This window comes from Oncorhynchus tshawytscha, linkage group LG09 (assembly GCF_018296145.1).
Source record: "Oncorhynchus tshawytscha isolate Ot180627B linkage group LG09, Otsh_v2.0, whole genome shotgun sequence".
NCBI classification, from domain to species: domain Eukaryota; kingdom Metazoa; phylum Chordata; class Actinopteri; order Salmoniformes; family Salmonidae; genus Oncorhynchus; species Oncorhynchus tshawytscha.
This window is the reverse complement of record NC_056437.1, coordinates 24167613-24195523: the sequence shown is the minus strand read 5'-3', so window position 1 is coordinate 24195523 and position 27911 is coordinate 24167613. Positions and strand designations below refer to the sequence as shown.

Here is a 27911-nt window from a genome sequence, read left to right as displayed (position 1 = left end):
ACATAAATGCAGGCACCTATGGCGTGTGTGAGACCTTGGTTCACACGGTCGTTTTGAATACATCTGTCTCCCAGTGGGGTAAACGATGTCGTGCAGCCCCTTTGACTTTACATTGAATAGAAGGATGTAAGGGAACAGCACCCTGTCTTTCAAACAATCCCTTTCACGTTATTAAACCCACACAGGGGACATCATTGGCTGTTGTTTCACTTTTCTTCTGCTGTTGTTTGGGTAGAGAACAAATGTGGAATACTGTTTTTTCATCACTTTTTGTTCAGCAAGTAGATGAATGAGATTTTTTTTCAATCAATTTGGTTAGACACATTTAGCATAGTTAGATAATCATTCAAAATATACCTAATTGAAATTAAATTAATCAAAGTAGCCTAATTAAGCAGGATGCGAGTAGCTTTGGCTGACGACAATCATATTTGAGTAAAATAACATTCGTGTTAGATTTAGATTAACTTTTGGAGTAAACTAACATAGGCCTAACATATCTGGTAGCCTAATAAATTCAATGTAGGTTTCCCGTGTTAAAATACCCTCTATGGAAAACCCCGTCGTGGAGTGAGAAGAGGGGTGCATACAGTACCAACATACAACCCTCACTGAGCGCACGAATTCGGGTGAGCCCTGGCAGTTTAGAGAAACATCCTCAAACAGGCTACTGAAATCAGAAAAGTTACTAAACTGAAGTTGAACGTTTGGATTTCGGACTCTGCCATATCACACATACGAAAGAAAACTATGCCAAAGTGGAAATAATATTTGATCACAGATGAATTCTGCTAAAACTTCAGCGTTTAGTCTTGGATTTACGAAGCTCACTCGGATCCAAGAAGAGCCCAGTTATGTGAACGATCTCGTAGGCAACCAGCATAATGTGACCGGGAGGTTTGATATGAGCTATCAATAAATTCTCGTATTTGTGTAGAGAAATAGCAATCGTCCCGCACGGAGTTATTCGGTGACTGGCTCTCACCAAAGACTACCTCGGCGCAGCGGACAGGCACAGAGAAGAGAGAGCAAGACGGAGTGGTAGGCTATTTCAACAGAAGAAGGAAACAGAACATCTATGAAAACAGAACAGAACATCTATGAAAATACTCATTATTTAGATTGAATACAATTCGTTTCCGTCCTCTGCTGCTTTGGAATGATGCCTGTGCGTTCTGTGGGTATTTACTTTCTACTCGGATTTATTCACATTTGTTCAGGTAAAGACAACACTATTTCACCTTAGTTGACTTGGGTTTTGACTTTATATTTGAATAGTGATATTCCTGTAATATAATAGCGTATTTTTATGTGCGCTTGCGTTCATGAGTGTGTGCTTGTGTGTGGGAGTGAGAGATGGCATGGGTGGGGTAAGTTGATGAGTATAGACTGACTTGGCTATACACTTTAATTAATGCTTTGGTATCCGTTTCATCCTTTGACATTGTGTGCAAGCATGGCCATGTGGCATAAACTGGTCCTTGACCCAGGCAGCCTGTCTGATTTATTGCCTGACTGCTGACAGGAAGTGCCCTTATTGCCCTAGCTCTTTAAAAAGGTGTACTTATGAATCACTGCCATTCACATCAGCAGAGATCCAGATATGAAGAATGAGACCATGTCCTCATTATATTGTTTTAGTGCCCTGACTCTGTGCTTTCTGCTGGGTAATCACCTGTCAGGGTGCCAGTTTTGCCACTATCTGTGTTATCCTTAGAGTCAATGTGATAAAGATTGGGTTGTGTGTGTGTGTGTGTGTGTGTGTGTGTGTGTGTGTGTGTGTGTGTGTGTGTGTGTGTGTGTGTGTGTTTGTGTGTCAGTGTGTGTGCCCACCTTCTGAAAGCACCTGAAACCCTACCTTTTCAAAGAGTATCTTAAATAATCCCTCACCTCGACCCCCCCAAAAAAGACTAGCAACTTTACTGAACCAACACTTGCACTTGAACCCCCTCCCCCTCCCCCAACACGCACACCCTCCTAGCTCTGACTTTGCAGATAACTACTTTATTGAGGAACAGTGTACTTACTATGCATGTGATATGTGGTTGTCCCACCTAGCTATCTTAAGATGAATGCACTAACTGGATGTGGCTCTGGATAAGAACGTCTGCTAAATTACTAAAATGTAAAGTGTGACAGAGAAATAGGTGTCATAAGACTATGATCATAATCTTTAGGAGTAAATCTTGAGGGGAATGTGAAAAAAGGGCTGACCAACCGGTCAAAAGGGCTGACCAACCGGTCAAAAGGGCTGACCAACCGGTCAAAGGGGCTGACCAACCGGTCAAAAGAGCTGACCAACCGGTCAAAAGGGCTGACCAACCGGTCAAAGGGGCTGACCAACCGGTCAAAAGGGCTGACCAACCGGTCAAAGGGGCTGACCAACCGGTCAAAGGGGCTGACCAACCGGTCAAAAGGGCTGACCAACCGGTCAAAGGGGCTGACCAACCGGTCAAAAGGGCTGACCAACCGGTCAAAGGGGCTGACCAACCGGTCAAAAGAGCTGACCAACCGGTCAAAAGGGCTGACCAACCGGTCAAAGGGGCTGACCAACCGGTCAAAGGGGCTGACCAACCGGTCAAAAGGGCTGACCAACCGGTCAAAAGAGCTGACCAACCGGTCAAAGGAGCTGACCAACTGGTCAAAGGAGCTGACCAACCAGTCAAAGGAGCTGACCTCCTGGGCAACACACACACTCTGGTCACAGAGATCAGTAGCGGAGCTGGTTAATGACTAACAGTAGAAAAGGGCCCAGGTCAGTGGAGAGATGCCTAATGATGTCCCATTGATATGATTTATCATCTGCTAACACTGATAGGGATTTCTGACATATATACACACTCTCGATACACAAACCCCTTGCCTCTTCTGTATGTTTGTGAATGAAAAAACTGTACTTAGCTATATGAGCAAGGAAACAAACTTATAATGGAGTTATGAAGACAAATGGTGTTTGAGAAACACTGATATGAGTGTGTTAGATAGCAGCCCATTATCGGCTATATGTGTCATAGCAGAATTGTGTTGAGGAAGTGCTAATGACAAAGGGAAATCCACTAATCAATGCCCCCTTTCAAGCCGGGCTGGTGTGATTGTAAGTGTGAGTGTGTGTATTTGTGTGTGTGTGTGTGTGTGCCGTTGGCCTCCTTAGCATCCCAGATTACAGGGACGCTGGAGGTAATAGGCCCATGATAGCCCAGAGGCCTGCTATGCTGCATACCATCCCTTCAAAGTGGTCCCTGTTTACCAAACAGATTGTACTCAGGTGTTTCACTCCATAGCTCTGCCCACCCTACTTGGACAGGTATTTGAAGAATGTTACCTTGTCTTGTCTCTCCCACCCCACAGCACATCAACAGACAAGAGAACCGACGACCATTAAGTACAACACAATAGACCCGTGCAGGTGTTGTGCCCAGAGGGCTTCTCAGACACCATACAGTAGCTTTGTGTAGCTAGCTGCCTTGCCTATAGGACAATCCTGCTATCACACTCCCATTCTTCTTCTCAATGCTACATCTGGTATTGTAATTAAGTAATCCATAATACTGTAAATGATGCCCATTAAAAGCAGGTTCCTGCAGGAAAGGATTTGTTCCCCAATAAATCCTGATTATGCATCCCCGGAGTGACAACATGATGCTAAGCTGCCTTACCCCCAGTCCCACCCCTCCCTCCTCCCTTCTCCTCCCTCCTCCTTCCTCCCTCCCATGTTTTTAGCAGCCAACATTCTCCTTAATGAATGCTCTGTAAACACTCAGCCTTAAAATAGGAATCTTTCCCAAGAGAAACACATACAGTACCAGTCAAATGTTTGGACACACCTACTCATTCAAGGGTTTTTCTTTATTTTTACTATTTTGTAATTTGTAGAATAATAGTGAAGACATCAAAACTATGAAATAAAACATATGGAATCATGTAGTAACCAAAAAAGTGTTAAACAAATAAAAATGTATTTTAGATTTTAGATTATTCAAAGTAGCCACCCTTTGCCTTGAGGACAGCTTTGCACACTCTTGGCATTCTGTCAATCAGCTTCACCTGGAATGCTTTTCCAACAGTCTTGAAGGAGTTCCCACATATGCTGAGCACTTGTTGGCTGCTTTTCCTTCACTCTGCAGTCCAACTCATCCCTAACCATCTCAATTGGGTTGAGGCCAGGTGATTGTGGAGGCCAGGTCATCTGATGCAGCACTCCATCACTCTCCTTCTTGATCAAATAGCCATTACACAGCCTGGAGGTGGGTTGGGTCATTGTCCTGTTGAAAAACAAATGATAGTCCCACTAAGCACAAACCAGATGGGATGGCGTATTGCTGCAGAATGCTGTGGTAGCCATGCTGGTTAAGTGTGCATTGAATTCAAAATAAATCAACTACAGCGTCACCAGCAAGCACCCCCACACCGTCACACCTCCTCCTTTGAACTTCACAGTGGGAAGCACACATGCAGAGATCATCTGTTCACCTACTCTGCATCTCACAAAGACACAGCGGTTGGAACCAAAAATCTAATTTGGACTCATCAGACCAAAGAACAGATTTCCACCGGTCTAATGTCCATTGCTTGTGTTTCTTGGCTCAAGCAAGTCTCTTCTTCTTATTGGTGTCCTTTAGTAGTGGTTTCTTTGCAGCAATTCGACCATGAAGGCCTGATTCACGCAATCTCCTCTGAACAGTTGATGTTGAGATGTGTCTGTTACTTGAACTTGTCACAACACAACTGATTGGCTGAAATGTATTAAGAAGGAAATAAATTCCACAAATTAACTTTTAACAAGACATACTTGTTAATTGAACTGCATTCCAGGTGACTACCTCATGAAGCTGGTTGAGAGAATGCCAAGAGTGTGCAAAGCTGTCATCAAGACAAAGGGTGGCTACTTTGAAGAATCTCAAATATAAAATATATTTTGATTTGTTTAACACTTTTTTGGTTACTACATGATTCCATATGTGTTATTTCATAGTTGTGATGTCTTCACTATTATTCAACAATGAAAAAAAAAAAAAAAAATTATGAAGAAAAACCCTTTAATGAGTAGGTGTGTCCAAACCTTTGACTGGTACTGTATCTGTTTCCCTCCTTTTGAATGTTTTTTTTTCTGGACTGTTGTTTTTGAGACTGCTTGTTAAGTCGTGCTTGTGAATGAGTAAAATTGGCTTGAGATAATAGTCTCGTATCCAGACCTTGTTTGGTCTTTAGACTCTCTCAGCCATACAGTAGCTGGGTCATTGGGGTGCCAGATATCTCCTTCTGAATGAGGTCAGTCGGCAGTGTGAGAGGAGAAGGGAACAGAAAAGAAGTGGGTTAGAATATGCTCTGTCATTTGCGTTTCCAGTGGGGAGGAGAGCATGAAGACACCTGGCCTACCACTGCCTGGATAGATGAGCACAGGTCAGAGTTCACATGTACCTGAAAACGCTAGGTAGTTGACAGCGACGCAGTGACACTCCCATGCTCCTGACAGAGGGACATCCCACAGCCCTGTGTTGTGACACCGTCAGTAATAACACAGCGTGGAGTATAATGGACTAATACAGCTTGATGATTAAGTTGACCTGCTATGTCATCCTGTATGCTAATGAGTCTCCCTCCAGTCTATTTGACACTGACAGTGATGTGCTGTGTTCCTCCACTAATGAGACTCCTATTTGATGATGAGGCTGACGGCTGGGCCATCTTGTGCTCTAAAGAGTCTCCCTTTGATATCCCTGTTCGTGAGGGACTTGTCAGTTTCCTTCTGTTCGTCCTCTGGAGTAAGGAACTAATGAGGGAGAAGCAGCCGAGGCCAGTTTGAATGGAATGTGTCTCCCAGCATGTATTTTATCTATTCCCTCTCTCTAGATTCCATCACCATGTGATATAAACGACTGAGGCTTTAAAGAAGAGGGAAAAAGGGAGGGTGGGAAGGAGAGAGAGAAAGACAGGGAGACAGAGAGAGAGAGACAGGGAGAAAGAGAAAAATACATGGAGGAAGAGAGATAGAGAGGGGGAGTGGAGGAGTAAAACATGTGTATAATCACCCCCTACAGTGTGTTTTGTATAGTTCTCATATCCTCTCCTCGGGGTTGGAGTTGGAGCTGGCTCATTCATGCTGGCTGAAGAAGTCTGCTCAAATGGTTGTTTGTTTAATAGATGTCAAGTCCCCTATATTGGGGTTCTGAACCGGTTCCGACTGACATTTTGGTTTACAAAGCACTCTGTGAATGTCGTAGGGTCCCGTGCAATAGTGCCAGAAAGCCCCATCGGTTTGCTCTCCACTACCAGTTTCTCAGCAGAGCTGACTTGAAGTGTCAGGTTTCAGACCCCATATTTACATGAAAGGGGGCAGTCTTGCAAATCCAACAATTGTGGTTTCATCTCGGTATGATATTCTCAGCCGGATTTAAAGCTCTCAGCATGAAAAAATACAAAATTATCTCATAGATTTGAACGACAACCACTTTCTCTTGGTCATAGACTGACAAAATCACTTCATGCTTGAATCTGAAGTTGTAACGAGTCTGCTCATATTTGAATGGTGTCTCTGTGCCACTCAGTGGACATTTAGGAGAAAGTCTATGTCAGTTATATGAAATTGTGCCAATATTGTACTGTCACCAAGTATGATCATATTTATTTTAGTTATAAGAAATGTGAAATCTTATTTACATTTGGATTGTTACTATATTTAGAAAGTATTTTAGGTATTTCAAGCACTATTGTCCCACTTTTGTTGAATAGGGGGAAAAAGTATTTGATTTTTCGTACTATCATATTATTTCTAATGTGTACTTGAGCTTGTGTCCTCAAAAGTGAGGAATGTATAAATATGTTTACCAGAAAGGTGGTTCCAGACCTTTCTAAAACATTTCCAGTTATTGTTTATGGCCATCTTGTGAAAGATAATAGTTTGCATATGTCTATTTGTGCGGAAATCAACATTTTGCCCTATCATTCAAGTTAAAAGGACATGCACACTGCTCAAGCTAAATGTAGCATTCAGTCATTCCTCTGTGTTCTTTCTCTCTTCTGCCGGCAGCATTCTTGGCACAGCTTACTCCCTCAACCAAACCATAATGGTTTTTAAAGCAATTTGTTTCCTTCTCTTTTTTGGATATTTTAAACCTGGTTTGTGATTTATGTTTGAAGTGAGTTTGCAGTGTTTTTGTTGAGAGTTGAGCTGGAGGTGACAGTATGGAAAGATTACATTGTTACCTTTTTCATACCTTGACATAACGCACACACTCCCACATATACAACACCGTGATATACAGTTAACCCATATGAAAATAAAGCTGTGACAAATGGACCCTGTAAGCAAGGTGTGTTGCGAAGCCACTAGAAGAGCCCTCACTGAGAACTCTGCTCACTAGGAACACTTGAATACCTGAGAAAGAAATTCTATCACCCCAACAGAGAAGACTAAGACCTGCAATAAACCACAATAAAACCACACCGTTATGCAACTGTCACCATCCATTTGTTTTCACTGCTTGCTTGGTCGGTCTCGTTCATGCTTTATTGGTTTGTGGCTCAACAAAGTACAGCACAGTTATACAGTGAATTTAGAGGGAACTTTGCCATGGAGTATTTCTTGTTGTCATTATCTGAGTTATTTCATGTCTTTCTTTCCCATACTAATAAATGTATCCTCTTTCATTCATTGACAAGTTGTTTGAAATATCTTTTGTGTGGGTGCATGGGTAATGGTGTTTGTGTGTGCTCATTTGTGTGTGTGTGCGTGTTGTCAGAGTTGTGCTGAAAGCAGTGTTTCCTGATTGCTTTCCTTGTTTACTTGCCGGTTTCCTGGGGGGCTCAGTGAGCCGTGGCCGCCAGCCTGGGGCTGAGGAAGACACAGAGGGCTTTAACAAGTGCCTGTGGGGCTAGAGGTCAGAGGTCATCACACCTCCACACACACACACGCAGACACTCCTAGGTTTTTGTGGCGGATCAGCGCCTGCCCCAGAGGAGTGCCTGGAATGTGTGTGTCTGAATTATGTTCTTGGCCTGGGGCATGGAGTTCCCTTCCACCTCTGCCCACTAGGCTCCCCCTCCTCCTTCTCAGCCCCCTCTCCCCTCAGCCTCCCCTACCCCCTCCACCCCGTCAGCCCACGGTGCTGTGAGGTTTCAGACTGTTGCATCCTGGGACCTGAGGTGAAGCAGAGAGGTCTCTCCCTAGAGGACCCTGTCACTGTTACTGACCCTGAACCAAGCAGGCAACCATCCTTCTGCATAACATGCTGGTCTGTTGTTTTAGATAGACCATCGGGCCCAAAGCTAAAGAATGCTAAGGGTCTGGTGGACTATTTGTTCTATTTCGACCAAAGCTTCCTGTCCTTCTGAGGTGTCCGGCCTCAGCTGTGTGCTCAGTGCTGAGGGAGAGCGAGGTCAGTTTTGGATAATTGGTCCTGTAAATAAACGCTGCTTAGTTTTTTATCCTGCCCATGGGTTTGTATGTGGTTGAGATGAGGAGAGATCCCACGTGTCTGGCCCCGGAGTGTCTGTTTACTTTGGCTTTCCAGCCAGTGTCCTCCTCCTCCTGCTGTAAAGCTATGGAGACAGGGAGTGTGTGGAGAGGGTCAGACAGCTGGTTTCACTCTAAAAAGGGTCTTTGTGAAAAACACTTTTGGAGTGCATATTATGTTGTTATGACAAGGCATCATGGGTTGCTAATACCCCAGTGGGGTTTTTAGCTATAAAAAAGGACCTAATACTGACCTGTCTTATATTGTGTTATTTTTAGAGTGTCAATACCAGCTTTTCTCTGAATAGAATGTGGCTGAATACAAAGTGGAACCCGTTATGCAGAGCTGACCTAGGTGAATATGATTAATCATATAAAAGCCCGTTCCTCTCAGCCCTAGTCCATCTCCCTAGCTGGTCTCCTGACTACCCCCCCCTCCCTAAAAAAAAATCACTCTCCCCTTCTTCTCGGTGGGAGTCCAAACAGAGCCCTCAGGACAGCCCTACGTGTCTTCATTCTCTTTAATACACTAGGATTCCTGATGGTCTTCTTGACGTCAGCCAAACACTTACTAAGATAAGACTATTGGGCTGCTTCCAACTCTGGGTGGGAGGGTTTATGCATAACCCTGTATGTTTACAGAAGAAATCACATATAATGTGATTGGGTTGCATGCCACATACCCATGGCACCTAGAGACAAGTAGCTCTCTTCTCATCAAACAACATAGTTTAACCCAGCCAGGTGTCAGCTGCACAGAACCCACCTTGGCAGCTTAACTCATAACTAGCTTCATATGTTGCTCTCTTCTTGTCCTCCCTCTCCACCTCCTGCCAAACCCTTCCTGACGGCACCGTTACGGGACTCCGACAACATGCTCTCCTCTACTGTCTAGGGCCAATTAGCACCCACTGTTCTAGGGCTAACCTCAGTAGGAATAGCTCCCACAACCTACATTATCACAAACCACCCAATTGAATTTCAATGTGAAATGAGCTGTATTAGATAGTCAATGGTTAATGGAGGATAAGGTTTGTGTGGGCAGCCAGGTATGTGTGGGAGGAATGATGTTTTCAAAGGACAGCTGTAAAATGCCATGGTGATAGCAGGACAAAGGTTACTGATATTCATTTGGCTCTGTGTCAACTCTCTTAGTTTCATAAAGGTGTCCATCGATTGATTGATTGAATATGAGATCTGATCAATACTTTTCTTCTGGATTTTTCCTGTTCTCTTGCAGTTACACATGGACACACACACACACACACAACACACACACACACACACACACACACACACACACACACACACACACACACACACACACACACACACACACACACACACACACACACACACACACACGCACACACACACACAAACACACACACACACACACACACACACACACACACACACACACACACACACACACACACACACACACACACACACACACACACACACACACACACACACACACAGTAGTGATTAGCTTGGCTCTTTGAACAATTAAACCCAGGATTAGAACTAATCAGGATGTGTGAAACAGCTCAATCTTGTTAGGGAGGATAGGCAAAAAATGGGCATTATCCCTGTACCACACACCCATTCCTCCTGCTCTCTCCACCACGCTCAGTCAGTCATTAGTGACACACCAGATACACAGTTCAAAGCTTTCTAGGGAAGGCTGAATCTTAATGAATAGTTTTCTCATCAGCACAGATTTCTTCATAAAGAGTCCAAAACTCACTTAATTGGCCTTAATTTGCAGATCTATGATGAGACAGTATCAGTAATGCTGGGGGCTAGTATCCATGATAAGCATGTATATTGAGTCAGGCTGAAGGCTCCAATAGTTCCCATAATTGTTTGGGATTGAACACCCCCCTGCAGTATACCTGGCCTTGCCCCACTCCACCACTCTTAGCCTAAACATCAGCAGCATGTGACCATGCCACTCTCATCTCAATGAGTAAGAGAGAGAGGGGTCCGGATTGGTCAGTGCAGTGGTGAGATCTTTGATAAAGAATAAGCTTGTCAATGTGCATCAGGGACACTTTTATATTAGATTTAGACACGATTCTGCTGGGTACATTTTTCATTTTAGAAACGCATGAATTAACATTTTAAGGATTCAGTACTCTGTCTCTGTCATTATGTAGTTCCCATGGAGTAAATGATAAACACCGGGGAAAAGTCAGCCTGATTCACAGTCTTGGTATACTGTAATTGTAAACATTCCTCTATTGTGTTCGGAGCTCTGTGTTCGGCTTGGCTCCTCCATTGTGGTTGCTTGGTTTACCAGGCCTCAGGCAGTGGTGGTTCACTTCAACCGGATGGATAGATGGATAAACCATCATGGCTCCAGTCCCAGAGGCTGGCCTCATTCTTCGTCTGGTCTGGTCTGGGCTCAGCATGGCATGGTTGGTATGCTCCTCAGTCCCTCTCCATTAGGGGTGTGTTTAAATGTTTAAACGTTAAAACATTTCAATTAATTTGGGATCCTTAACGTCAAGAAAAATCCCATACCCAAAATCAATGTTTGTTTTCTGATTTATTTCACAAAATAAAAATGTCAGTATAGTTATCACAAAATATATGATTTTCCATGTTATACAGTGCCTTCAGAAAGTATTCACACCCCTTGACTTTTTGTTAGTTATGTTGTGTTAGAGACTAAATTTAAAATGTCAAAGTGGAATTATGTTCTTAGACATTTTTATAACTGAATTAAACATTAAAAGCTGGAATGTCTTGATTCAGTAAGTATTCAACCCCTTTATTATGGCAATCATAAATAAGTTCAGGAGTAAAAATGTACTTGACAAGTCATATAATAAGTTGCATGGACTCACTCTGTGTGCAATAATCATAATATGATTTTTGAATGACTACCTCATCTCTGTACCTAACCAACACTACAATTATCTGTAAAGATCCTCAGTCGAGCAGTGAATTTCAAACACAGAGGTTTTCCAATGCCTCACAAAGAAGGGCACCTATTGATAGATAGGTAAAAACATGAAAAGCAGACATTGAAAATCCCATTCAGCATGGTGAAGCTATTAATTACACTTTGGATGGTGTATCAATACACCCAGTCACTACAAAGATACAGGTGTCCTTCCTAACTCAGTTGTCAGAGAGGAAGGAGATTACTCAGGGATCTCACCATGAGACCACTTTAAAACAGTTACAGAGTGTAATGGCCGTGATAGGAGAAAAGTGAGGATGGATCAACAGCATTGTAGTTACTCCACAATACTAAGCTAAATAACAGAGTGAAAAGGAAGCCTATACAGAATATAACTATTCCAAAACATACATCCTGTTTGCAATAAGGCACTAAAGTAAAATTGCAAAAAAATGTGGCAAAGAAATGACCTTTATGTACTGAATGCAAAGCACTATGTTTGGTGCAAATCCAACACATCACTGAGTACCACTTTTCATATTTTCAAGCATGGTGGTGGCTGCATCATGCTATGGGTATGCTTATCTACGGCAAGGACTAGAGAGTTTTCGTACCACTCTTCACATTTTCAAGCATGGTGGTGGCTGCATCATGTTATGGGTATACTTATCATCGGCAAGGACTAGAGAGTTTTTTTTATGAGAAAAAGAAATTGAATAAAACTAAGCACAGGCAAAGTCCTAGCGGAAAACCTGCTTCTGTCTGTTTTCCAACAGATACTGGGAGACAAATTCACCTTTCAACAGGACAATAACCTAAAACACAAGGCCAAATATACACTTGAGTTGCTTACCAAGACGATATTGAATGTTCCAAAGTGTCCGAGTTACAGTTTTGAATTATATAGGCTTGAAAATATATGGCAATACTTGAAAATGGCTGTCTATCAATGATCAACAACCAACTTGACAGAGCTTGAAGAATTTTCAAAGAATAATGTGCAAATATTGTACAATCCAGGTGTGCAAAGGTCTTAGAGACTTACCCAGAAAGACTCACAGCTGTAAAACACTGCCAAAGGTGTTTCTTACATGTATTGACTCAGTTAAATATTTCTGTATTTCATTTTAAATACATTTGCAAAAATATATATAATAATACTAATAATATTAGTTATAATAACAATAATATAATAATATTTTCACTTTGTCATTATGGGGTATTTTGTGTAGATGGGTGATAAAAAATATATTTATTACATTTTGAATTCAGGCTGGAACCCACTAAGTCAAGGTGTGTGAATACTTTCTGAAGGCACTGTAGCCTAACTAGACTATAGGCTATAAATGCCTGGGGGAAAGATGTCAAATGTAAATAATACCAGAGGAAGAGGCAAACTTTAGGCTACTTTGGTGAATTTGCGAGGCATGCAAAAAAGATGACCAAGACATATGCGCACCACATTTTTTCTGCCTGCCCCCTCCTCCCTCTCCCTCGTGCTGGTTCGCCTGGGGCGTAGTCATTACGCACATTATGTTGCTAAATGTTTCTTAAACGGAAGCAAATTAAACAAAATAGGGAGGGACCTACTTGAATTTGTCCAATACATTTATTTTGTGTGATTAGTCAACTGTTTTGACTAATAATTACACCCCTGCTCTTTCTCTTCGCTAATGATTCAAGTGTGTGTTCAGTCTTCGGTCTTGTACTTGTAGAATATCCTAGACTATTCCTTGATGATTAACCCTGCTTTACTGAAGTTCCGAGACATTGCAAGTCAAGAAATTGCGAGCTAGAGCATTCCATTTCGTGACACAGCTTTTGATTGCCGATAGATCGGCCTAGTGCATGGTTGTGACTCTCTGTCTGGTGGCCGACCTGCCTAGACTGTGCCACTCTCTCTCCGTCCCTCGCTAGCACTTTATAAAATATGTGTGTTTGTGTTCGGCAACTAATCAGTCTCCTCCGTTCCAAAAATACTGAATCTAAGGAGTCGATTCCTTGCGTAATCTAATCTTGACACTCAGAAATGGGAGATGACAGCGGGAGTCGATGTGCAAGGGGTTTGAGGAATAAATGATTTTGGAGTCAACTATTCAACACTACATCATTGTTAACAGTTGGAAAAATGTCAGAGAAAGAAACGCGACAGCAGTGAAGTCCTGTATGGTAATATGAGTTATATGTGAAGGAAATGCTAACTGTGCGAGGTGGATTTGAGGTACAGTAACGATAGTACAGGTGCAATGCTTCATAGAGGTCGACCAATTCTTCGGAATGGCCAATTAATTAGGGCCGATTTCAAGTTTTCATAACAATCAGTAATCAGCATTTTCGGACACCAATTATGGTCAATTACATTGCACTCCACGAGGAGACTGCGTGGCAGGCTGACTACCTGTTATGCGAGTGCAGCAAGGAGCCAAGGTAAGGTGCTAGCTAGCATTAAACGTATCTTATACAAAACAATCAATCTTAACATAATCACTTATTAACTACACATGGTTGATGATATTACTAGTTTATCTAGCTTGTCCTGCGTTGCATATAATCGATGCGGTGCCTGTTAATTTATCATTGAATCACAGCCTACTTCGCCAAACGGGTGATTTAACAAGCGCATTCACAAAAAAAGCACTGTCGTTGCACCAATGTACCTAACCATAAACATCAATGCCTTTCTTAAAATCAATACACAAGTATATATTTTTAAACCTGCATATTTAGTTAATATTGCCTGCTAACATGAATTTCATTTAACTAGGGAAACTGTGTCACTTCTGTGCAAGCAGAGTCAGGGTATATGCAGCAGTTTGGTCCGCCTGGCTTGTTGTGAACTGTGTGAAGACATATTTAGAACATAACATTGAAGGTTGTGAAATGTAACAGCAATATTTAGACTTAGAGATAAAATACAGAACGGTTCCGTATTTCACAGAAGAAAAAAACGTTTTGTTTTCGAAATGATAGTTTCCGGATTTGACCATATCAATGACATAAGTCTTGTATTTCTGTGTGTTATTATATTATAATTAAGTCTATGATTTGATAGAGCAGTCTGACTGAGCGGTGGTAGGCAGCAGCAGGCTCGTAAGCATTAATTCAAACAGCACTTTCCTGCATTTGCCAGCAGCTCTCCGCTGTGCTTCAAGGATTGCGCTGTTTATGACTTCAAGCCTATCAACTCCCGAGAATAGGCTGGCAATACTAAAGTACCTATTAGAACATCCAATAGTTAAAGGTATACGAAATACAAATGGTATAGAGAGAAATAGTCCTATAATAACTACAACCTAAAACTTCTTACCTGGGAATATTGAAGACTCATGTTAAAAGGAATCACCAGCTTTCATATGTTCTGAGCAAGGAACTTAAACGTTAGATTTTTTACATGGCACATATTGCAATTTTACTTTCTTCTCCAACACTTTGTTTTTGCATTATTTAAACCAAATTGAACATGTTTCATTATTTATTTGAGACTAAATTGATGTTATTGATGTATTATATTAAGTTAAAATAAGTGTTCATTCAGTATTGTTGTAATTGTCATTATTACAAAAATATATATAAAAATTGGCCAATTAATCGGTATCAGCTTTTTTTGGTCCTCCAATAATCGGTATCGGTGTTGAAAAATCATAATCGCTCGACCTCCAATGCTTAACCATCTGTAAGGGACGCATCGTGAGGCCCAAACCATTGCTGGCAGCTGCATAGTGAATTCAGGTGGAATTTTATACATTTCTTGTAACTTTTTTACAAAAAAATATTGGGGGAAAAGGCTGTTTAAACCTCAAAACATTTTTAAAAATGTTCACATCCCTACTCTCCATCACATCAATTCAAGTCCCATAAAACCAGCTACTGTTCTTCAGCCACTCCACCTAACCTGGCTGAGTTAAGTCTTAATGGGTGTGAATGACTAAGTCAAGGAGAAGACGGGCCTCAGTAGCTCTGGCTGTTTGAGTACAGTAGAGTAGAGTATTGTGCCCTGAGGCCTAATCTTGTTATCACAGAGAGAGGACATGCCGATCTTCAGCTTAATTAACCAGAGGTTGACCTTGTAATGCAGCCTCAGCCTGTGCCTGCCTGGCTGGCTGCACTATCAGGAGTCAGTCTCCTCTCAACACTCAGTATGGACGGACGACGCATCATTTGGAAGCTTCTAATGAAGGACTGGAATTATGGCCGATTTCATTAGTGAGGAAAGAAGATTACTGTAGTTACTATACAATGTGGGAGTGATTGAGTTAGTGTGTGTGTGTATTGGTGTGGGTGTAGGCCTATCCGGTTTCCATGTGTGTGTGTGTGTGTGTGTGTGTGTGTGTGTGTGTGTGTGTGTGTGTGTGTGTGTTTGTGTGTGTGTGTTGTAAAGCGGGTGTACAGAGCATTTCAGGTCGAGTGTGAGATAGGGGCCAGGAACAGGGTTGTCTGTTTGGTTTGTTCAGCAGTATGCACCTGAATGCCACAGATACAAAAGACATCAATACTTATCTTTCATCCATTCAGTGTGACGTGCGCGTCACAAATACTTCAGCCCTAACTGATCATAATGATACCATCTCATTCTGTGTCCTGTATGTTCTGCAGTAAGCTGATGATGAAGGTTGTTGTTTCTCCTCAGCAGTAGAAGCCACAGTATACTCTGTTTTTCTCTCTCAGACTGGGTTGCAGTACATCCAGAGCCCTTCTCTCTCTACCTGAAAATAAAAGTCAGAGTTGAGTAACAACCACAGCGTGTGGCGATCCACCAGCCCCTCCTTTGCAGAGGCGCTCACACTGCTACTTTAAGCTGAATTTGATGCCTTTGTGACTATCTGAAATTGAAACCTTACCTCATCGGAAGAAATTGCTCCAGGGTGATAGAGAGAGGATGGGGGGGTTGGAGAGGGGGTGCTGTGTGGTAAGGGTGGGGATCAGAGCTGTTGAGTGGTGCTGTCTCTGACAGCATTGGTCTCTGGTGGTTGTGTGCGAAGATAATGAACTCGTGAGAGATCCAGGCGGAGGATCAGTGGTGGTGTGGATGATCTCTGTGATAAATGGGACATCAGATAGTCATTCATCTCACTGACATTTTCTCCCACAGAACCACACCGCTCCGCACCGCACCTTTGCTTTACTCTGCTCAGCAGCAACACACCTTGGTTTCACCTCGGAACATTTAAACCTGCAGTGTGTCTGACACGCACAATACTGTACATTCATCCACTACTGCCATTTATGATCAAGCTAAAAACATCTTTTGTACGTTTGATTATATTTTTTGATTCATGGCCTCTGCATAATTGCAGAGTTGATGGCTACTACTGTATATGATGAGTGTCCTGCAGTGAGCAGGTCATTAACCCTTAATCCTATCCCCTCTAGCCACATGGGGTCCACTCCATCCTCATCTCTCACTGAACACACCCACTGTTGTCTCCCTGCACTCACACATATATCACACATGTGCCTTTAACAATCCCTCAATTTCAGCTTGCAGCGTTCGAGGGTAGAGAGAAAGAGATAAGTGATACAGTAAGAAATGTCATCTAGCCAGGTTAGAAGACCTGGGGGGAGTGATTGACATTAAAAGAATTCCTGTAGAATTCAGGTTGGGTAATTTTAGAGCTCTAGGAATGACTGTTCTTCACTATAATTAACTGACTTGCTCCTCCATGGCAGGGCAGTGTATCGCTAGACTGCATGTTTTATTGCCACTCTTCCCTCTGTATTCCTTTTTTATTGAGTCTCAAAGGTCAAGTTGTCTTGCGGTTGTGCAGTGTTTGAGGGATGGTTCCATAGGATATACAATGGGAGGAGAAGACAGAGTGGCTCCTGTGGATAGAGTCAGAGTGGGGAGCGACAAAGGCTCAGTTGTTTCCAACCTTAATCACTTTTAGAGACTGGTGTGGGTCTAGGGGAGTGAGATGGGGGTTATAATGTGTGGATGTGTGGTCACAACCTTAGCCCCCCAGGGTAGATTCATCTCAGCTCTTAGACCCAGTGAGGCGCTCCCAACTCCTAGTCTTGCTAATGACTGACTGTGGCCTTGGCCAGGCTAGGTGAACACTTATCTAGCCCCTAGCCTCCCCCAACAGAAGGGAATGTCTTTTTAACAACATCCCAGCCAAGCACATTACTTGGCTGTATTGATAGACAATGCCCACTCAAGCCGAATTGGCCCTTCATTCATTTCCTGTCCAAACATTTACATTGTCTTGTAAATCATGTGCTAGCATCCTCTGAAAACAGCCTTCTCGGAATCTCAATCCTGCCTTGGATTTATGATGCCATTCATTCCCATTCAGGCCAATAACATCCAGGGCTCCGACCATTCATTCTGCTGTTTCACATGCACCTTTATGGAAATAGCCTCTGTAGACCGGCCATTAACATTGAAAGGGTGAGAGAGTCCTTTCAAGTTCTAAGAATGTGTTTGTATGTGTGTATGTATGGTTTTGTTTGATTGTGCTCACAGATGTAGTGTGTGTGTGTGTGTGTGTGTGTGTGTGTGTGTGTGTGCATGATGGGGGTTCTGTAAGTGGGATATGCACTCCTGAGTGGGCTATGGTCCCATGCTGCTCTGTAAATGGCTTGGTGCTCAGTGCAGCTCATGCTGTCTCCCCTCACAGTGTGACAGAGAGTTCACATCTAGGCCGCCACTGTCAGGGGCGTAATTAAGATCTAAAATAAATGTAGTTCATGCTGATACACGCACACAGTTCTGTATTATAGCACTCTGCTATTGCCAGCACTCAGCATTACTCTGTATGATGGTGTCAAGCAAATAAATAGTGCCATGAAAATGGCTGTCGCGCTAGTGTGTGAAATTTGAAAAGCATTTGAGGATTTGGCAGGCCTGTATGAGACTGCTTTTTCTATAGACTCTGTCATTACACACACACACACACACACACACACACACACACACACACACACACACACACACACACACACACACACACACACACACACACACACACACACACACACACACATTACCTGACTACTTTGCAGTCTTATTGAACTTCATTTCTCTCCCTTACTTAGTATCCTGCACCCTGTGCCTCCTCTCAGTGTGAAATGCACAGTGGGCAGAAATGCACCAGCAGGGGGTTTGACCGAGCTCCAGGCGTTTGCTCTTACTGTGTGTGTGGACAGCCCACATGCTCAACTAGGGGCCGTAACATTGAAAAGGGCTTCTTTACACATATCAGAATTCATAGCATTTTCCAGCCATGTTTAGGAGTGAGTTTCAAATAGACTGTGTGTGGCACTACTGCTACCGTCAGTGGACATTTTGAGAGCGAGTGGTTGTAGGCATCTCGCTCACACACAAGGCCACACACAAGCACATAAACACACATACATTCCTCTCCCACATACCTGAGTAAATGACAGTGTTCAGCTGTTCATTTAATTGCAGTTTATACAGCCTGAGAAGACTGCCAGGCACTCTCTCTTGCCCTATTTTTCACTACAAAGAGTCTGAGTGTGTGACTGTGTGTGTATGTCTGGAATACTGGTCTGGAATGCATGGGAAACACAGACTACGAAGTAGTGGGTGACTTGACATTGTCCCGGTTGACTTTGAAGTTTCTGGTATGGAGAGGACAGAATCAATTTGTTACGTCGTTATATAACTATATATCCCATCAGGGGGATTTGATTTGCATCCCCTGGGTGAGATGAGGCATACATGGAGTATGTGGTCAGTTGAAAAGTATAGTAACTGATTATCTGAGTATCTGATGAATGTTTCTTTCAACACATGTGATTACCCATAAACACTGCTCTGCTCCTGCACACCCTTAGATGTTCTGCTGAATCCCATTTTGCCGGAACTCATTATAAACTTGGCCAAGGAAGAGAGAGAGGGGAATAGAGAGAGAGATAGAGAGAGAGAGGGATGAAGAAAGGTTCTACATTCTGGTTTCTCTGAGAGAGCCATAAGGCAACTCTCCTCCAATCTCCTCCACTTAATGTCCGGAGCAGAGCGGAGCGTCCTCTCTCTCTCTCTCTGATGTCCAATGGACTTTGTCACAGCCAACTTGATCCTGTCCATCCCATCCTTTCCCGGGTTCCAGCGCAGTATTCCGTGCCAGCACTGTACTCTTCCCCTGCATACTGTTTTTCCCTGTTAGTTTCCATCCCAGATCCCAGCCAGAGACGTTCCGCAAATACTCCCAGACGAATGAGGTCATTAAGTATAGGGTACGGGGGTCTCCCCCAGCCTGAACATTGACATCATACTTAAACCTTCTCAGGAGACAGACAAGCTGACCTAATTCAAGACCGCAACCCATTAGTCTCAACTCTATTAAAGAATCTGAAGTAGAATCATAGCAAAAACACCAAACCATCCCAATATAAATCTCTTGTTTTCCCTCTCTCTCTCATCTGTTTCGTGTTTGTTCTTTTAAATAACCGTCTGTGTTGAATTAGCTGTAGAGACGGCAGACCTCTCTCTCCAAATGAGAGATGTTGTTAAAGGCATAGAGCAGCAACTACGGACAAGCCAGCTCCAAATCCCTGTCAGAGTGTGGACAGTAATCCTGGGCCTAGCCTGTGGATCACATCAATGCAGCTAACAGACTTTTATGGACAAATGTGATTGTTTCAACAAGCAGTCCCTCTGCTCTATAGCCCCCCCTAACGCCTCCCTCATATCTGCCTGCTCTCATTAGGCCTGGCTGGTCTTCTACCAGTTGCAGTCATAGTGACACATAAAGATTTACCTAGTTACCTTGTGTGTAATGTATGTGCCTATATACATGTAAAAATGCCAAAATAAAGGAAACACTTGATTCAATGAGGGACACTGTAACGGTCATCGTTGCATGACGAAGTGGACCAAAGTGCAGCGTGGTAAGTGTTCATGATTTATTAATAGAACTGAACACTGAATAACAAAACAACAAAGAGAACGAACTAAACCAAAACAGTTCTGTCTGGTGCAGAAACAAAAACAGAAAACAACTACCCACAAAACACAGGTGGGAAAAGGCTACCTAAGTATGGTTCTCAATCAGAGACAACGATAGACAGCTGCCTCTGATTGAGAACCACACCCGGCCAAACACACAGAAATAGAAAACGTAGAACACAAAACATAGAATGCCCAACCCCAACTCACGCCCTGACCAAACCAAAATAGAGACATAAAAAGGATCTAAGGTCAGGGCGTGACAGTACCCCCCCCATCTATCCGCGGTGGCGGCTCTGGAGCGCGACGTGGACCCTTGGCGCCGACCCCGGACTGGGGACCCTCGCAGCGGGCCCAGGACAAGAGGGCGACTCTGACTCTGGCAGCTCCGGACAGGAGGGGGACTCTGGCAGCTCCGGACAGGAGGGAGACTCTGGCAGCTCCGGAGAGGAGGGAGACTCTGGCAGCTCCGGACAGGACACAGGCACAGGACTCACCAGGCTCGGGAGACCTACTGGAGGCCTGGTCCGTGAAGGAGGCACAGGATAGACCGGGCTGTGGGGGAGCACTGGAGATCTGGTGAGCAGGGCTGGCACCATCCGTCCTGGCTGGATCCTCACCCTAGCCCGGCAGGTGCGGGAAGCTGGAATGTAGCGCACCGGGCTAAGAACGCGTACTGGAGATCTGTAGTGCCAAGCTGGCAGCAGACGTGCAGGGCTGGGGAGGCGCACAGGAGGCCTGGTGTGTGAGGCTGGCACAGTCTTCACCAGATGGCTAGCACGGACCTCAGGACGAGTATGGAGAGCTGACTCAGGTGACATCAAATCGAAGACACACTCCGTCGGGCGGATGTTGTGCCTCATGCACCAACACAGCAACTCTCTCATTACTCTCTCCTCCAATCTCCCCATCAACTCCTTCACTGTCTCTACTTTGCTTCCATCACTCGCCTCCAATTTCACCCTGACTGGCTCTGGTTCCATCCTCGGCTCAGTGCTCCCCCCTCAAGTTGAAAGCTGACTGGGGTACTGCAGGCTGCCACAAGCAACTAACTTATCCTTATAACTTCTTCTGTGTTACAAGGCCATACATCTGGTGTATTAGAAGCAATTATTGGCACCAAGATTTTTATTTACACAAAGTTTGCCATTTTTCCATTCACTATAATGGGGATCCTGTTTTCTGCTAACAATGCCTGCAGGACCGTGTTTGGCCTTGAACGTCTGTGGCTTCACTGAGAGGGGGCAATCGTCCCCCCCTGGTGCTTCCACACAGGTGTGGTTCCTAAATTAATTAAGCAATTAACATCCCATCATGCTTAAGGTTATGTATAAAAATGCCCAGTTGCCCATTATTTTGGCTACCATGGCTAGAAGTGACTTTGAAAGAGGAGTCTCAAAAGAGCATAGTGTGTGTGTGTGTGTGTGTGTGTGTGTGTGTGTGTGTGTTCTGGCGGATCGTGATGGCCCAATGCTCTTAAGACACTTTATGTTGGTGTTTCCTTTATTTTGGCAGTTACCTATATGTTGCATGTGAGTGCTGAGTGCAGAGTGCTATGTGTGTTGTCTATGTGTATGTCCACTGTTATGATAGATAGTGTGAAGACCCTTGAGGTTCGTTGTAATCCGTTTTCAAGAATCAATTTCCCCCCTATTCCTGTCTATGCCATTTGGCCAAAGGGATGAGAGGGGAGGATGCACATATTAGATTACTCTTCCATTTACCACACTATGAACCCACAGGACAGACTCATACATAGGTAATCCCAGACGTACCCTAGGCGCAGATTTACTTTACCCGCTACATCAGTTCTGATTGGCCAGGACTCTCCACTTGATGCAGTGATGTCATTTAAGGCATCACCGATACCAGGGGGTGACATAGTGGCCAAAGCTTTCCACACTGTCAATGTCACCAACTGCAACTCAAGTACCTGGGTGTTTGGGGAACCAGCGAGTATACAATTATTCACATTGTTTAAGGAGTGCTTGTAGTGGGCCTGGTGTGTGAAGCTGGGCCAGAAACTGTAACCCGACGCAACACCTCTTCACACTGCTGCCTGTGGAACTGCTTTATCTCCAGATCAGTTTTTACCACTCATTTCCTGTGTGTGTGTGTGTGATAATGTGGTCTCCTACCTGTAGAGTGGTTATTTTACATTGAGAGAATGCAGCCATTGTAATCCCAAGTGCCATGCTTGGATCTGCGGTTGATATCGCATCTCTTTAAGTGGTGTGTTTGCATCACCCCACTCATGGCATCGCACTCTGTTTGGCAAGCTGAGACACAGGAACGTAAAGGAGATACTTTGCGTTCAGGGCCACCAACAGTGTCATGAAACCACACTTGATCTCAGCAATGTAATACTTGACATATGCTCAGACAGTCACTGCATAGTCTTTGATGTTTTAATAAAGAGGTTGATGTCTGTTCTGTTTCCATTCATTAATTTCTATGCGTTCATACAGTATCTGGGTGGAACTATGCTTATTAAGGTGTGTTGGATATCTGTACAATACTATGGTCTCTTGCTTGGTCTCACACTCTCTTTGTCTCTTCCTGGAAAGAGAACCCAGGGCAGTTCTGAAAAGACAGAGGAGATTCACCTCTCCTGTCTTCCTTCCTTCACTCTCTCCTCCCATCCTCCTTCATATTCCCCTCGTCCTCCCCTCCACACCAAAGCTGATTCTCATCACTACAGCAGAAGAGCCTCAGAGATGATTGACAGTCGTAAGACGGAAGTGTATGTCTGGCAGAGGTGTTTACAAATTAACATTGGTGTGTGTGTTCACAAGGTGCATGCAGTGTGGATGTGTACCTGTTATGGTCTGTGTGCATATATGCAGTGTTTGTGTGTGCGGTGTGTGTGTGTATGTGTGTGTGTGTTTTGGTCTGTGTTTATGCATTCATTTCGGTGTGTGAGTGTGCATTTGTATGTGTGTGTGTGTTTATGTGTGGGACTGCGTGCTGGCTTTCGGCTGGCTCTTTGCAGATAAGGCTTGGTCTTCCTCAAGCCCACCTGTGGCGGGGTGATACTACAGCCCAGTAACACCAGCCAGCTCAGGGAGCTTCTACACCCCTCAGGCACAAACCCAACATAATTAAAACAAGCAACACAACAAGCGTGCAGAGAACAGGGAACTGGGTAAACTGGCGGTCGTTCTCCGCTCCATTTATTACCCTTCTGAATATGTCTGCACAGGGTGTTTATTGAAATTCAAATGAAATATGTATGATCTTGCCCTGCGGTTAGGTTGGTGGTTTTCTGTATTTTCCACCATGGAGTTGTTTGTGTTTTTGTGCTTTCATTTGAAATGCTTGATGGAGCCCTCTCACCTGCCTTAGAAAACACCCCATAATTATGTTTTGTATCGTTTCATTATAGCGAGACTTAATTAGATCATTGTTCTCAGGATGACCAGGCATGTAGGTTCTCTGTCCTGGTGGGTTTTCAGTGTTATCCATGGGACAGAGTAATGAGCACTACTGGAAAAAGGAGATGTAGGAGTAGTGTACCACCTGGCCCGCTGTCCCTTCTTACTTCCCGAACGCTCTGCTGATGAAATGGAGAGTATAGACGTTATCGATCTTCCCATAGATCAGTTTCCCTCTACCTGCAACCTAATGGGGGATGTGGGGTGCAATGGTCCTGTGTGTGTGTGTGTGTGTGTGCGTGTGTGTGTGTGCACGTGCATATGTGCCTGTGATTCAGGGTGAGGCTGACTGGAAACAGCAGTTGATCAATCGGAGTGCCCTCTTTCAGTGACATTCCCAGCAGCACCTTGCCATCAAGGTCTGTGTCTAGAATTCTGTTGTATTTATGTGGCTGACTATTTGTGGTTTAAAGGAATCAGTAGGACGACAGCACTGTGACTGCTCCTCCCCCCACAGTCTCTGTGCTACAGTACAGTAACGTGTTGCAGCTTCTCTGGTGTAGGTCTGTGAGTTAGGGCTCTGTATCTGCTCTACTGCATCATCTCCCCATTAAAGCATTATAAAACATGAACTCCCCAGTCAGACCCACTGCGGGCCCTGTAAGTCAGTACTGTGAACCACTGTGCTCCCGGCCACATGAAAGAGCAGCCAAATCACACCCCTGTGTTCCCAACAGGCAGTAAAACAGGTAATATACTGTACCACCCACAAATGGCTGCAATTACTGGACATTATTAACTGTCCTCTCTCTCTGTCTCTCTGTCTCTCTGTTTCTGTCTCTCTGTCTCTCTCTCTCTCTGTCTCTCTCTCTCTCTCTCTCTCTCTCTCTCTCTCTCTCTCTCTCTCTCTCTCTCTCTCTCTCTCTCTCTCTCTCTCTCTCTCTCTCTCTCTGTCTCTCTCTCTCCTCTCTCTCTCTCTCTCTCTCTCTCTCTCTCTCTCTCTCTCTCTCTCTCTCTCTCTCTCTCTCTCTCTCTCTCTCTCTCTCTCTCTCAGAGTATCACACACAGACAAGCATAGTTAAGCACTTAAACCTATTTATGCCAAAGTGGACCCGTTCAAATAGTAAGGGTAGCTACAGTAGAGCCAGTACAAATGTCCTTTGTTAGTTGTAACAGGGAAGAAGATGAGTTAAATCTGGAGAGATGGTGGAACGGAAGGATAGAAGGACGGAGGGATGGATGGAGGGAGGCAATAACATGGAGCTCATTAAGGAGCCTTTATCTAATATCCCCTGAGGGGGGAGGGGAGAACTCAGGAGGCCAGGACACTGTGGAATGAGTGACAGGTAAACAGAGTAGGAGGAGACTGTGTGATGGTTAGTGTTTGTATAGATGGAGGTTTTGGCCCATATTTCCAGGTTTTCTGTAATGACTTCAAGGCTCTACTCGCAAACACACAAGGACGCAGTTGCACATGCCAGCACTCTTGATTTGGAGAAGATAATTACTCACCATTAAGACCAGGTGTTTTAGCTTACACCCATTTGAATGATCTACAATGTGCACGAATGTACGCACACCACACACCCACACACACCCTCTCCCACTCCATTGTCATAAATAATATTCTGAGAGAGCTGTAGGCTGCCTGCCTGCCCGCTGCCTGCCTGCTGCCTGCCTGCTGCCTGCCTGCCCACTGCCTGCCTGCTAACTGCATGCCCGCTCGCTGCCTGCCTGACTGCCTGCCTGCCTGCCTGCCCACTGCCTGCCTGCTAACTGCCTGCCTGCTCGCTGCCTGCCTGACTGCCTGCCTGCCTACCCGCTACCTGCCTGCCTGCCCGCTACCTGGCTGCCTGCCTGGCTGCCTGCCCGCTGCCTGCCCGCTACCTGCCTGCCCGCTGCCTGCCTGCCCGCTACCTGCCCTCTACCTGCCTGCCCGCTGCCTGCCCGCTACCTGCCTGCCCGCTGCCTGCCCGCTGCCTGCCCTCTACCTGCCTGCCCGCTGCCTGCCTGCCCGCTGCCTGCCTGCCCGCTGCCTGCCTGCCCGCTGCCTGCCTGCCCTCTACCTGCCTGCCCGCTGCCTGCCTGCCCGCTGCCTGCCCGCTGCCTGCCCGCTGCCTGCCTGCCCGCTACCTGCCCGCTGCCTGCCCTCTACCTGCCTGCCCGCTGCCTGCCTGCCCGCTGCCTGCCTGCTACCTGCCTGCCCGCTGCCTGCCTGCCCGCTACCTGCCCGCTGCCTGCCTGCCTGCTACCTGGCTGCCTGCCCGCTGCCTGCCTGCCCACTACCTGCCTGCCTGCCTGCCTGCCCGCTACCTGGCTGCCTGCCCGCTGCCCAGCTCCCAATCTGCCATCTTCTGCAGCTTTGCACCACTTACCCAGCAGAATGTTAATGTATAATTCCTTAAAGAAATAGCCCCTGACTGCTGCCTGATAGATCTAATTTTTTGGTTGAAATAATTTATTAGGGAGAAACCCCATGGCAGAACATGGAAACACTTCAAAGCCTTGTTTAATAAAACATACAGTGGACATAGCAGCTTTTTCTCTTCTTCTCCCTCTCAGAGAGTGTTACTGTGCCGACAGCAGGATCAAAGACTTCTGACAAATGGAAGTTGATTAACAGCTAGACCCGTCCGCCTCAGCGCTTCACAAGAGTGAATAGCCCTGAATTCCTTCAGCGGGGTTGTACATGTTTCAAAGTAAACCTCCCTCTCTCTTCTATCTCTCCTTGTCTCTGAGCTTTATGCATATCAACAGAGAGCGCGAGAGCCTTGGAAAATATTATAAAGTGTCCATATTGAAAATGAACAGCATTAGGTTTTACAGTTTATAGCACAGAACATATAGATTTAGAAAAATGCTCATATCATACTCTCACAACTATAAACAACATTTTGTTTTTGCAGTGGAGATTTAAGGGAAGAATTGTTTATTAAGATATGCCAGCTGTGCTTACTGCTATGTATTGCCTCCTGGGGCTCTGGGCCCTTAAACAATAGAGAAACATTGTGTCTGCCACATGACAATGTGTGTTCATTAGAATGTCAGACAGGATAACAGTTGGTACATCCACCAGCACAGCTACGATATTGTCCTGTCTAATTACTGTGCTGCTGCTGAAGTGAACAACTGCTGAGACTGATATGCACTGTACTGCTGGATGTGTGCATTACAGACACGGTATGGCTTCCTGGGCTATTCATGCATTAGAGAGATGTATAGCATGTGTGTCTCTCTGTGTGTGTGTGTGTGGTGTGCATGTGCGTGTTTGAGTGAGTTTGTGAAGTAAATCACTTCATCTTAGTGGGTGCTTTGTTAATGTGTGTGTCTCTGTGTGCGTGATAAATATGGTCTCCACACAGTTTCTATTCCCCCAGACTCTAATAAGCTACTTTTTCTCATGCATGCTTCCTCAGAGGGCTACAATATTGTGTGTGTGTGTAAAAGGGGAGGGACAGACCCTGCCCTCTGGCCTATGGTTAAGGATGAGGGTGAGGAATGCATTCATATGCCAGAGTGATGTTTGGGTCATGGCATGTGCTGCTGATTATATTGTGCTTAGGCCTTACAAATGTAAATAAGTATTTAACAGAGTGTTCAAATACTAGAATGACCTTAGTTCAACACCTATTCAGGAGATGTCAGCCTGTTCGGGAGGTTGAAAGAGCTTTATTTCAGCCATAATCCGAGGAAGAAGATCTCTTTACTGGAAGATAGAGGAATTTATTATCTATTTATTTTTATTTTGAGAAACATGAGGGGCATCCGGTCAGGGAAGGCTTCAAGCGTATGTGCAATCTAAGTCTCATGTAATGTCTCCTCTCGTCTCAGGATCTCGTCTGCGTCAGGATGACTCCCCTCCTCGGATTGTGGAGCACCCCTCTGACCTCATCGTGTCCAAGGGGGAGCCGGCCACCCTCAACTGCAAGGCGGAGGGGCGTCCCGCCCCCACGGTGGAGTGGTACAAGGACGGGGAGCGTGTGGAGACGGACCGGGACAACCCCCGTTCCCACCGCATGCTGCTGCCCAGCGGCTCCCTCTTCTTCCTGCGCATCGTCCACGGCCGACGCAGCAAGCCAGACGACGGCAGCTACGTGTGTGTGGCCCGTAACTACCTGGGCCAGGCCATTAGCCACAACGCCTCACTGGAAGTAGCCAGTAAGTAATGCTCTCTCTCTCAGGGTGGTGGTGGGTTAAAACCACCTCGGGGCTGGGCTGGTGTATGACCTTAGTCTCAGGATATCACTTCTTTATTAC

The 27911-nt window shown here is 44.8% G+C and overlaps 1 protein-coding gene across 2 annotated transcripts in view; it reads left to right on the top strand.

Annotated features, from left to right (window-relative positions):
- The first annotated feature begins 571 nt into the window (after positions 1-571).
- LOC112257614 (roundabout homolog 1) overlaps positions 572-27911 on the top strand; it is a 178245-nt gene continuing 150905 nt past the window's right edge. The window contains exons 1-2 of one of the 2 annotated variants that reach the window (XM_024431311.2): positions 572-1220; positions 27486-27812. In XM_024431311.2, the coding sequence (XP_024287079.1) occupies positions 1160-1220; positions 27486-27812 (388 nt within the window). In that variant the 5' untranslated portion in view covers positions 572-1159. The remainder of the gene's footprint in view (positions 1221-27485; positions 27813-27911) is intronic. The other variant, XM_024431312.2, reaches the window with a different exon arrangement.